This window comes from Rhamphochromis sp. 'chilingali' (genome assembly GCF_963969265.1).
Source record: "Rhamphochromis sp. 'chilingali' genome assembly, chromosome: 1".
Taxonomy (NCBI): domain Eukaryota; kingdom Metazoa; phylum Chordata; class Actinopteri; order Cichliformes; family Cichlidae; genus Rhamphochromis; species Rhamphochromis sp. 'chilingali'.
In genome coordinates this window covers 27396743-27410165 of record NC_137929.1, presented here as the reverse complement: position 1 = coordinate 27410165, position 13423 = coordinate 27396743, and the positions used below count along the sequence as shown (strand labels likewise).

The 13423-nt window shown below is 40.8% G+C and overlaps 1 protein-coding gene across 7 annotated transcripts in view; it reads right to left on the bottom strand.

The window, feature by feature from the left end:
• The window catches only part of col25a1 (collagen type XXV alpha 1 chain), a 157925-nt gene that overhangs the window by 39607 nt on the left and 104895 nt on the right, over positions 1-13423 (bottom strand). For 6 of the 7 annotated variants that reach the window (XM_080883674.1, XM_080883669.1, XM_080883673.1 and 3 more), the window contains 4 exons: positions 10882-10908; positions 4467-4538; positions 3696-3812; positions 2571-2606 (listed from right to left, as the gene is read on the bottom strand). In XM_080883674.1, coding sequence (XP_080739800.1) covers positions 2571-2606; positions 3696-3812; positions 4467-4538 — 225 coding nt within the window. In that variant the 5' untranslated portion in view covers positions 10882-10908. Of the gene's footprint in view, positions 1-2570; positions 2607-3695; positions 3813-4466; positions 4539-5488; positions 5549-10881; positions 10909-13423 lie in introns of all 7 variants that reach the window. The other variant, XM_080883675.1, reaches the window with a different exon arrangement.

Here is a 13423-nt window from a genome sequence, read left to right as displayed (position 1 = left end):
TTTTTTTTCATTGATTGTCCAAGGTGAGCTACTGGTGCATTGTGGGAAGCTTTGGAATGAATAGGATGCAAAAGGGGATCAGTGAAAGTCTGCTGCATAATTGGAAATTACACCAAAAAGCAGATGGAAGAGGCTTCTCTCAGCTTTGGATGGAACATATTTGGAGTTTTTGTTCTGAACAAGCTGAGCTCCAGATGAATGCTGAGTGTGGGGCTGCAAGCCACCTTTGGAGAGCTGAAGACCCCCTTAATTTACCACAGAGAGACCTCGTGGCGCTGATGATTTTGAACTTAGTCCTGAAAATATTTCCTTTTCTTCTTCTTCTTGTTCTTCTTCTTTCCACCTCCCCCCCCCCACCTCCTCCTTGTTTCTCCACAAGAGCTTAATCCTTCTAACCAGCACCACATGTCCTGGAAGGCTGCTGGAAAACTCTGGAATCTACTTTTGCCCCTTTAACAATAGCATCTACATTAAAAAAAAAACTCCGAGCTGTGTCAAGTGGGCGCTAGCGCCGAGAGCGCTGCAAAAGAAGCAAAAGTCGGTCGAGCGGTGACCTCAGAATCCCTGCCTCCGGCTCACTTGTGGAGATCAAGATGTGCCAATCACAGATTATTCTTTCAGCTGGCTGCACAAAGTGGAGACTTGTTGCTTATGCATCTAATTCATATTGATTTGCACAGGCCAACCAAGGGCGGGGACTGGCGGGATTTTTTTTTCTTCTCTTAGATGGGAAAATGTCTTTTTATTTCTTCTCCAGAGGTTTATCAGCTACAGAAACTCTTCTCTTTAATCCAGTATCTTATCTTTGCTCTTTTTTACCAGGGAGCAGCAAACATTCTGTCGTTGCATGAAATCACAGGCCGCAAACGCAGTAACTGTGCTGTCACATGTTTTTACAACTGCTGGGACATGCTCATCTCACGCTGCTTTATAGGGCGATGACTTTACTCCTTGTTAAAAGTACATTAGTGTCACGCTGTGTATATACTTGTGAAAGAGGATGCTTCATTTCAGCAGTTACAGTAAGCAGTCCTTAATTCACGTTCAGACGGGTTGAGAGTCTCTGTTCATTGGTCATCGGAGGTTGTGCAAACACTAGGCTTATGTGAGCGCACCTGGGAACATCCATCGCAAAGTGTACATTCATCACAGAGTGGATTTTCAAACCGAACATTGCTGCTTACACAGCTACCCGCCCAAAGTGGGATAAAACACGAAGCCAACAAAAGCAACAGTAACTTAAAAAGCACAAAGAGGGAGGGAACTTTACTTTAGAGGATCGCCCATTAAGTCGTCTAAGATTGATTAGCACCTTTGGATCCTTTACCCAATGCGTCTTTTTCGCTCTAGCCTCAATTATTTCCTCTGTCCATTTCTCCCCAGCCCACCAAATTTTTCCACAGGGGAAAAGGTCAAGGGGAGCTGGAGTCAGAGATGAAAGCACTTGATAATACCTCTTCTGTCAGCTTCACTTCCCTTCACTCCCCGCATCCACTGATGTGACATCGAGTGTTTTTTGTATCACGTTTTCCATCCTTGCTCTCCCTGGAATTTGGTTTGACCTATTCGTTGTAGCTTTTATGAGGAAACTTTAATCAAGTGCTTTATTTGCTGAACACCGCAAGTGGTATCCAGTTGCCATCAACTGGAGCAGCGACTCGTCCATGCGGTACAAAGGGTTTGTGAGGGAAAACAAACTTTTTCTTAACAAGTTAGCATAAAACGTGTCATTCGCTGTCATATCGATGAACCATCTCACAAATATCTCACGAAAAATATATACACTGCCAGCCAAATGGTGCCATTAGAACAACAGAGCCCGCTTTGAGAAGTCCTACATATGAAACATATTTGGCTCTGATTAAACCAAACTTGCTACATAATTTCTTCTTTTTTTTTTCATAGTTTTGATGTTTTCAGTAGAAATTGACACAAAAAAAGGCTTTTCCAGCCTTTTGAGTACAACGGATAAAAAAACATAAAATGAAAACTTAAGTTTATAATTAAATAAATACATAAAATACAGTCCAAAGCTTGAGAACCTTTGGAAAATTACCTTGGCATTGACAGTTCTGCACATAATATCATAAATAAGACACTAATTCAACTTGGGGTCTGGCTTAACTGGAAAACCAGAGAAAAGAGTCTCCATCCATTTAGATAATTCCAGGAAGGAAATATACACACAGGACTCCCCTGTACACTCCGACTTCTGCATGCATTTAACTCAGAATGTCTATAACATGTCAATTAGTGAGCATTAAAGCATTTTTCAGGCCAATTTCCTCACATTTGGAGAGGCCAGATCTGGCAGTCCTGCTCCATTTGCAATCTTCACGCTAAGCTAAGTGACTGCTAGCAATAATTTCATATTTATGAAAAGTCACGCAAGCGATCATTCTTTTCATCTAAGTCTTAATATGTCCATTTCTCAAAATGTCAAACTACCCAGAAAAACCCTGGACTCGTATCGCCTACATTTTTGTTAAACAATTCTGCAAGGCTACGTTGTTAATTAGCGTGTCAGGGCAGCCACAGAAGGGGATGTTCGAAACAAAGTTTGGACTCACCAGGGGTCCCGTTTCCCCAGGCTGTCCTGGATCACCCTGTAAGAAACATAAAATCGTTAATGGAAGCAGAGCGTGTTATAATCTTACCTAAAACAAGTCTTGCGTTTAAAATGCTGCTTTTCTCCATATTATGTTCAAATTCCTTCTATTATAGTATCAAATAGCCAATATATGGTGCATAGCAGCCAGGCTGAAAGAGGAGCTTGCCATTGTGCCCATACACCAAGTAGGCTGAGAGGCACTTATCCAGCTGTGCCACCTGCACCCTGCACTGTATGTTTCCAGAAACCTTGTTCTTGTTTCGACTTTTGGTTCATGTCTATCGCACCGATGTTCCAACAGTTCGTGGTGTAGCAGAGAACTGTAGGAACATGCCAAAGCGATGTTTGTACATATTTGATTGGTACGTCTTTGCGGGACAATTTTTGCGACGCTCCTCCTGAGCTATTCATGAAAGGAGACCTAAATCACAAGAGCAATAAAGCGGCCTCGCAAAAGAAAACCAATTTCTTGGGAAAACGCAAAAACTACTGCCACTGGAAGAATTGCAAATCATCTTAAAAACTTGGAAAGAACCAGATAAACAACACTTAATATTTTCGCACTCCTACTGTGATCTCTGCCAAGACAATAAAGATCTGGATCCCTCAGAAGGTTTTATAGCTCAACATAATTGACAGGCCTTTTCTGTTTCTTCTTTCTCTCACAGGCAAAGTTCACATAAATTAGCGTGATGCCAATGACAGGCTTAAGAACATGGAAAATGTTACGTGGTAATGAAAAACAACCACGTGAATGTAAATCTATACAGTAAAACCTTCTCCTGGGAGCCTATTCATGTTTAGTTATATAGACGTGAGGGCGATGAATTGTAATGTAGCTTGTCTAGTATTTATTAGAAAGGTTTTCGTTGGAATAAACCCTCCCAGCAACAAGTCAAAATCATACTGAATAGAAGCACAAACAGAGCTGAACTTGTTTAAAACTTACTGGAAATGACAGAGTATTTATTACAGGATACGCTGACAGAATTTTGCTGATCCAAACAAATTTTAATGATACATAGAGTAGAAAAAAAAACTAGTATCAAACGTTCTCAGATGCCAAGCAACAATCAGTACTCACCGGTAGACCAGGCACACCTCTGGGCCCATCCTTGCCAGTGTCTCCTGGAGGCCCCCTCGGTCCAGGAGGGCCCGGTGGCCCCGGGGGCCCGGGTGGCCCTGCTTGCCCCTGATCTCCCTGTGTGGCGAAATAACACATTAAAGAATCATTATGGTGTGTTATTTTTGGACTGCTGAGACTGGAGCCACTACAGTGAAATGATAATTAAGAGAGAGTCGTGGAATGTTCTTGTGGGTGGCGATGGGCTGCCTCCATTTATAACATGACGAATGAGCTTTTTGGAGCTAGCATACAACTTAAGTTAGGAGGAGCTGCAACGTAATGATTTGTAGCTGAAATATTAATCCTTTAAAATGCATGCAATCCTACAGGGCCATAATGAGTTGAGTAAGGACGGTGCTTTAGGTAACGACTCCAAAAAAACAAAGAAGTCCCATTTGAAGTTGACAAGTATAGAGCTACAATAATCAGGGGAAATATACTGAAAATGTGTGGTCCATTATGATACTGCATTATAAGAAATTCTATGAAAATATTCTGCAACCTAAGTTGCAGGGAAAAACCTTTGAGTGGTTCCAGGACAGTAATTCATTTTACCTTAATAAAAGCTTTTTTTAAAATGAAGTTTCCATATTTTCCTTTAACAATAACAGAAGGAGCGTGAGTGCTTATGACAGATCTGTCTGAAGGCTTGCATGCAAAGTGGCCAAAGAGAAGTGATTTGGTGAGACTTGGCACGGTGGACAGAGAGAGTGAGGACACACCCACTACCTTAATGAGCCGTCGCTTTATGAGCTGCTGGTCAGCGGAAAGAAAGCCATGATTGATCTTAGGGAAGACCATCTGAGCAGGTGTGTGAGGTCAAGAGGTCGTAGGTCAGAGGTGAGAGAAGGTTGAAGAAGGATGAAGTCCCAGAGGAGGAAGAAGAAGGAGGAGGAGGAAGGCAAATGCAAAAAGAAACAGATTCTGTTAGAAAGGCCTGTGTTCATGAACTCCGGTCCAGCACCTTCACAGATGGGGTGGTGGGAGAAATCCACACTTTTCCAGCACCGAGGTGGTTTGCTGAGGAAGTCTGGGCTTATTTTTTGGAGCCAGGGCCCATAATTATCACCTCTGGGGTGCGAGCGCGCCACAGCGAGTTCGCAGTCCCCTGGAAAAATGGGAATCACTCCTCCACTGTGAAAGTGCCGTCATCATCATCGTCGTGCCTGCTGCTATGTCAGACCCTGAGAGCTGCGCACACTGAAACCAGCGAGGTCAAACCTTTGAGTTGAGGTTCATTTCTAATCTTTTTCCAGCACATGTCTGATTCTGCTTGTGTCCATTGGTATTTGGCAGTGAAACAATCCCCAAGGCCGTGCTAGAGGATCGGAGGATTTGTGGTGAACCATGAACTTGAGCTTTAAGAAAAAAAATGCCACTTTGCTTCATCACTGAGTATTCCTCTGGGAGTTCCTTCAATTCATTTTAGCATCAATGGACACAAGCCAAACCATCTCTGTGTTCAGGATGTTGCCTGTTTAGTCACCTGCATATTACCAGGTTGTAACAGGCCAACGCATTCACTTGACCTGCCTAGCATGTCGACTGGAGAACAAACCTCTTGAGCGAAAAGACTAGTAGCAGAAGTGTTGAGAAGAGGCTAATGGTTGACCTGCTGTGATTAATTAGATTGCACTTTTCCTGCGTGCACTCCATCATCACTCCTTGAGAAAGGCAGCCAACAATTTACTTCCAGTGTGTGCTGCAGAGGGGTCGGACTGAGCAGCGAGGCAGCAGCACCACCGACAAACCTTGACAGTCAGGATCTGATTGCTGTGCAAAGCAGCCAGCGTAGGGAGACCAGGCAATCCCTGAAGGGACAAATAGCAGAACATGGCACAACACACGCATGATATTCAAACACTGGGTGAACAAAAACAGTTGAAGAAGGAAGGAGACAAGCATCCTGCTTCTAACTAGCCTCATAAATGTTTGAAATATAATATGTGGAATTCTTTGACATGTATATATGAGTTTTTAAGAGCCGTAAAAAGCCAACATCAAAGTTAACTGTCAAACAAAGACTTCTGAGGACCAGACATTTAAATTCAAAGCTAAACAAGACCAGGTATTTTATTTTAAACAGCTAACTTTGATACAGTCCAAGTTTACTTTCCTCAATAAAACTGTGTGTTCAATGGCACTGGGATCATCCTGTGTGGGCTGCAATGGCACAAGTAACCATTTCCTCTTGTTTTCTTCCAATTATACGTTTGTTGAAATAATATTCATACAATACACTTTGAGCTATAACAGGCTGGTAAATTGAGAAGTGGCATTGTTCGTTTAGCTTCAGGGAACACAAAGACACTCAAGATGTTTGATGGAAATTCAGTCAAATGGTTTCCAACTCCCTTGTCAACAAACCTCATGACAGATGTGATCCAAACATAAAAACTGGAGGGAAGAAGAAAACATCGGGCTTTCTCCTTGTTAAAAGATGACAATAGTTTACAGCTGCAAAGAAGAGCTTTTATCTGAATCCAGAAACGCTGACATTTTGTCAGCTAAACATGGTTGTCCAAATGCTACAGTCAAATAAATGCAGCCCATTAAATTTAATCACATTGATGGGTATATCAATAGGCTGACACATTTTTATTTCATTGCATTTTATTACATGCCTATCAAACTGCAGCAGATCATCTTTTACACTCAAAGTGTCATAAACTAGGCAGGCGCGCGTCTAGTTGACTAGACACTGAAATGTTGCTGCCCTTGCTAGCTGGTGCCAGAAATGCTAGTTAGCTAAATGATGCTATCAATGTTACAGTGCTATAATGCTATCAACCTCGAAAGTTGATTTAACACCTAAATTCACCAGGGCATGGGGTGAACCAATGAACTGACATGAACTAGAATTGTTAGCATGTCTGGCTAACTGGCTAAAAAACCTAGCTTTAAACTAAGTTTGCTTTAATTGTTTATTTATTCTTTGACTGAATGTATATAACTACCCACGTAAATTTGCAGCGTTGCAGCTGTTGCTTACAGTTTACACTGTACAACTAGATTGTTGGATGTCCCAATTGTTTCTATGATATTTCAAGTCCTTTACTGCACTTGGGAGATGTTACCAAAAAACAAGCATTAGCCAAAATGTAGCATTTGCCATACACATCGGATCCTGTTCTTCCTTAAAGACTTTGATCTCCTATTACTCAAATGGAAAACATATGTTTTGAAATATGAGAAAGTTCATATGTCAAGAAGCCATGAGCAATTATTTTTATGTTTAAAGCAGCTAAATGCTAAAGAGAGGATTGCTATATTAGGGGACTTCTAGCCTAGCTATGATATTATATAGGCAGAGATTAAGTATGTATTTAAGCCCAATTTTTAAAAATGTTTCTCTTTTTCATACTAAGTCAGCTGGATAATAACATGCTGGAGTCAGTAGTTTTAACCAGTTCTTGATCAATATGCCTCATTTGAGATTGTAGCAGTTGTTAGTTAAAAAATGAAAGCCTGCCTTTCTTATGCATTGTGTGACATGGAAGCCCTACTTAAAAAATCAACTTGTACAAGGTGAGCTGGTGTATCACTGTAAACTAAAACTGCTGTGCAAACGGTGAAACCCTGAGCGGTCTTAGAAGGGGTAACTGAAGGGAGTGTGGTGCTGATATAAATAAGTTTTTCTTTAATAATAAAACTATAAAATGGCACCAAAAGATGACCACACACTGGTTGCACAATCGCTGCATATTCACTTGTTTATCCTCTTATCCTGCAGGTTTGCTATGTCAGAAATAACCAGCCTGAATGAAATGATGAAAACATATCTTAAAGACTGGCATAGTAGCATAAACATGGCCTGCAAGGGATCAATCTTTATATATATTCAAGTTTAAGATAAAATCTGTCCTATCCAAACATGGCTTTTGTGCCGTCCCTCTGGATTTCTAAAGATAAATCAAAAAGCATGGCTCATTAAGAATATGGGTTTCAAGGCAGGCTAATTTAATTCAGGCCTGCAGCCGAGCACAGCAGTGGATACTCTTACACTGTATACAATAGCCACGCTGTGCATAACTGGAATTGAAGCGCAAGTATTTTTCAAGTTATTTACAACCTCAAATGTTATTTACAACTTCAAATGTCTCGAGGACAAAGAGGGAAAGCAAGCACTGGATTATGATCAGTGGGAATAGAGAATATAAAAAGTCAAGGCATGAAATGTAGTGTTGTTCATGTGCAGGCTGGCACATGCGACTGCTTTCTGGGATGTCTCTAGAGTCGTGAATTTAAACCGTACGGTCATTCTCAGACGCCAGCACGGGACAAACGAAGAGAAAGTGGTGGCCATTCTGACAACAACCATGTCTAAAACACAATTCAGGCTTTCTGTGCAGGAGGTTAAAAGGCAGAGAAGCTTGGCTAGGTGTGGGTAAACTCTTACTCTTGCCTCCAAGCTGATGTCAATATGTGAGAATGATAATGACATGGTGGTTGACAGAGAATCCTAACCATTCGCAGACTGCCTTGTTTTGCTTTGCTAAACCGAAACGGATGTTGGTTATTTGGTAAGGAGCTTTGTTTCCATGTATTTGCCTGCAGCGAGGTGACTGGGATCTGTAGTAAACAATAAGCCGTATACGAGGCCAACAGGCATCCTCATTTATAGGACGCTGGCCAGATCCAGCATCTCCTCAACCACACCAAACACACAAAACATCCTGAGCGACTACAGGCTGTGGCATTTTCTGAATATCTATATATGGAGTGAATTACCAGCTCTGTACACAGATGGCTTTAATACATTTAAGTGTGTAATAACACATTCATCTGAAGCCTCAGATTTGGCATCAATCGGATACATCGAATTTATCTCGAGCGAAATTCATTTGAAGGCTTTTTTGATTTCATGCACAAATACACTGAAAATAATTCTTTGTTCATGACTAAAAAGTCAAATCCTGGAAATTATATAATCGTGGCCTCTTTATTTTGGAAGAATATTGCACATCGGTCACATTTGGGCAGTTTATTGGGAATTTTTCAGATTTTTTTTCCCCCCTTCAGTGAACCCAGGAATTGTTCAACCTTTGCTTGACAGCTGTAGCTGGTGCCATCTCTCAAAAGGACCACACACCTTTCTCGGTGATATGCATAGCTACTAACTCCTGTTAATTGTATTTTAAAAGTGGAGTTCCAGAGCTGGCTGTGTATTTGTTTGTTAAAGTTGGCCGATTTATTATTTGCTGCTTGGTTAACCTCTGATGTTTGGAGATGACCTTTGACCTTCAGGGCAGACAAATGGCTGACTGTGATATGCGTGAAACAGGCAGAGGAAGTAGGCATTTGTGAGGGAATTCTCTCGGACACATGGCGAATCTCTTACCGTCTTTGGTCACAGAGGATCAGACTCTAAACTGATCCCCTGATGTTACAAGAAAACACACCAAAAAAAAGTTATTTTAAGTTTAAATCTGTTTATATTTGAAGGGAATTTGCCAAACTGGTGCATACGGGACACTCTTCACATGTTCTCTTGTATACACGTATCTCCATATGGCTTTAATCAACTCCCTGCACGCAGTCAATACTGGGCATGAAATTGGCTTCACTTCCAGCCTGATAGATGGACTCAAGGTCAGGCAGTACTCGTCCTGTTATGCCTTCATTTATTAAGGAAAACCTTCTAATACCGCTACACTACATTTACCTACTAATCTAATGTGCAAAGTCAATATGCTGCTCTGGGAAGTTAATACAATTTAGCCGTGACCTGGACTGCTTTTATGCCCCTGCAGTCCGTCACATATGACTACAACACCGTGTTCATTTGTACCTGTTAGGGGACAGTTTTGCCATAACCGGGAGTTAATGAAACGCTTTCATGAAATGGACAGTTTGTTTATGTAGTCTCTAAGACAAATAGGACCTGTGAAAACTCCACCGGCCACACTGCTGTTTCCAAAACATAAATCATTTAACTGATAGTGACAGATGGCTCCACTTCCGAGGTTAAAAGGCTACAAATTAGGAGCAAAACCAAGAAATCCTATCCAAATGAGGACATTTTGTTCCACTAAAGACATTTCCTGTGAGTTTCAGTACTATGGCACTTGCAGCTATAATTATTATGAAATGTCTTTTATTGAACCAAAAACTAACTGAGGATATGACTATATTTTTCATCTCTTTTCTCTCTTTTTTTTTGGTTTTTGTAGATATTGCAAAAATGGAAAACCACCTGGAAAACTACAACCTGACTGTAATTTGAAGAGTGCCCATGTGTAACATTAGATCTATCACTAATCGAATTTCCCAGAAAAGGTCATTCAAATCACAAGACAATCTCTTGCTTTTTTAGCCCTGAGGGGAGCTGACTAACGTCTGGGTGGGCATCGAATATGAACTGGGATCACATCCGCTTGGGAAACTGAAACAAGACAAACTCTTGTCCTGCTGTGCCATGCTTAAAGAAATCAGTCACCGGGATTCAAAACTACTGACTCCACATGATACAGAAGAAGTGGACTCGTGCACGTGGGACCCTCGGTTAATGCAGCCTACTTTAAACAAACCTGTGCAGCCTGCTTTTCAAAGAGGGCTCGTTTTTTTTAACCGTTATTTGAGAAAAATGAGAGCTACCCTAGCTGCTAAGTGGAGATAGAGTAATTAATTTCAGAGTCTGTCAAGCACGGAAAAGCACTCACATTATCATCATTTAGAAGCAGCACTTTTATAGAAATGTCAAACGGCAGAGCTGGAAATGATTATAGTTCTGAACATGCCATGTCACTTTGAAGACTGAAGTGAATCACAAGTAATTATAGCGACTGAGCTCGTTGGCTTTTGATTATTGCTGAGATTAAGCAGAGCTCTTCAGCTGGTGTGCAAAGGCTTGTACTCATATTTAATTTAGAGACACAAGGTAAAAAAAAATCTAAAAAATTTCTGCATCTTGAAAAGGATACCACCCTATGCTTCCCAAAATATTTTGCACGTTCGTCTGCCCTTTCTTGATGGGGAAATAAGCAGTGCTGAAATGCTTGTTGTATTTGGCCACACTGGAAGAACACTATCCCAGGAATTTCATGCATCCCAAACCTTTTGCCCACAATTCTGCTGGGGGAGACGCACACACACACAGTCACATTCATCTGCTAATCACAAGAAGTCAGAGCAAACCGCATACCCGTGGTCCCTGGTCGCCTTGATCCCCCTGCGGAAAGAAGGAAAAAGAATTTGTCTTCAAATGAAAGGGTCAAACAAATACCCGAACACGCACGCATAAATACAAAAGTGCGGCGCTAATGACGAGCTGAGACTCACACCCAAATTACAGCGGTATAATTCAGAACACATTGATAAGGAAAAATAATGCAGGAACCCTCAACTATCCATTGTGGTTGGGAGTAAAATCACTTATGATAACATGGACTGACATGGATTGGATATGAAAGACAGAACAGGGAGAGAGCGGTGGTGTGAGGTTTGGTGGGTGCCGTGCCAGATTTTATGCCCCAGAGATCTCTCAGATGGCTTTCTGCCCTTTTCGGGGGTAGATCCCTGCAGAGAGAGCGCGCAATCCTCAAGCAGAAAACATTTGGTTTCAAATCGATCAGCATGGTCGATTGTGGCTTTATCACATTACAGTAAAAGCCCAAACAAAAGCAAAGTTTAGACTCAGTTTTTTATTATTTTATTTTGAAACGAGTGGTGGCGGACCAAATGTCAGACAGTGAAATATAACTGTAATCTGTCTAGAATTGGGTAAGCGAACATCCTTAAACCATCTCATTTGGTGCACATCGCTCTCCTGTTGGCTCAGTTTACAGTTTCACCACATCGGTAAAATGAGCCGACCAATCTTTCACACATGGATGGGAATTGTGCTCAAACAAACTTTGAATGCGATGCCTGAACAAATTTCAAATAAAACATCTCTTGGAATTTTTTTGTAATTTTTCATTGGGCCCTTGTTCCAAAAAACACAGATTTAATGGGAAAACGGTTTATTCATCTTGGGTGGGAAGAATGCACACAGTTGTTTTTCATTTCATTAAACTGCAGATGAAGTGGTTCACATGAGAAGCATGAACATGCATCTCATCAGCAGGAACATAGTTAGTCACAATTATCATAATCAGCCTCAAAAATCATAAATCTGCTGTTGTAAGCCAATCTGATGCACTCTACTTTTCCTTGTGTTAAAGACCCAGTATGCGGGGTTTCAGTGGCTCTACCAGGAAACACAGGATATGGCTTTCATTCATGCTTTTATTTTTATTACAGTTTTCATTAAAAATTCACCTACAAATAAGAATCATCAGTTTCTATCTACAAATCAAAAAGCTGTCTCCACAGTATGTGGACCTTACTTTCACACCATTTCATTGTATTTCTTCTGCTGTACACCACAGCAGTCCTTTATTGTGATATTACCCAAGTCACTGCATAAATCATTTATTGATGAATGAACTGTTAAAGTCTTAATCTTCCTCAGGAGCACGTTAGATGTTTGCACTTTAAAGTTCCCTTTTCTATAAGTGAATTCAGGGACTTTAACTCTGGTGTAAATTCCTCAGGCCCACATTTTGTCCCCGAGTCCTGCAGACTTATAAAGAAACTGTGCGGTTATTTTGCATGCTCAGCTGCTGTTTTATGGAGGAGTGCTCAGTGAGGCATTTAAGGGGTTTCAACTGAGGGCTCAAACTTCTGGTCTTTAATGCTCTGTGCTATAGATTTGTGAACTGCAGGCTAATCTCAATACTAGGACTTAAGGTCAGGATGAAGTGGAAATGCAAAATGAAAGAAGCAGATGATGAATGGTGCAGACCAATTATCCACGTGAAGACTAAAAGCAAAGATATTGGATATTAAGGATATACATGTGAAATTTCAAGAAAATTCATTTAATTTCTGTGCAACAGTAAATTGCAAGCTAGCATGAGTCCGTTAGCTTTGCATGTGAGCCCAGAAACCACATGTGTACAGGTCTGACTATAAACTCTGATCTATTCCTCTGTAAAATACAAGAGTTTTCCTTTGATTTCACAATCATTTTAAGCTGACTAAACATTAAGGGCCAGATTTATAAATGGGTAGCGTGTGAGCTTAGAGCTGGGTTCCCACCTGTTACACGCAATGTTGTCACGGCGCTTTCTTTGTAAATTCCAACATTACCTTTTTTTGCACTAAAACTCAGTTTGCGCTAATAAATCAGGTCCTCTTTGATCTGACTTACACAAAATTAAGTAAATGTTAGCTTATGTTAAAAAAAAAACATAAGCATTGAATGTACCGTTAAGATTCTGACAATGATGTCTGTCAGTGAAATTTGAGGCTTTATGTGTTGTGTTATGTAATCCTAAATGATCTGTTTCTTAGCACTGACACGGACCCACCCTACAGTAACAGTTAGCGTAGACATGCGCCATAATTGGAGCTACAAATGCATAAAAAAATGTTTGTCTTTGTGTGTGGATTCCCAAAGAGAGGGGAGTGGAAGGACTTCTTTCAGGACACACAGCACAAAACTGGTTTCAAAGAGGGAGATATCTTATCAATTCACATAAAGAAGCTGCAGAACTGTATTTAGAAAGAAATCCTGCTGCTACTTCCAACATAAGATGAAGCAATTTGATATGAAAGTTTGCATTTCTTTAACCTCCAATAATAAATATGAACCAAACCACTGAAGATGAAGCTATTCTTGATTGCTTTAATTATTTATT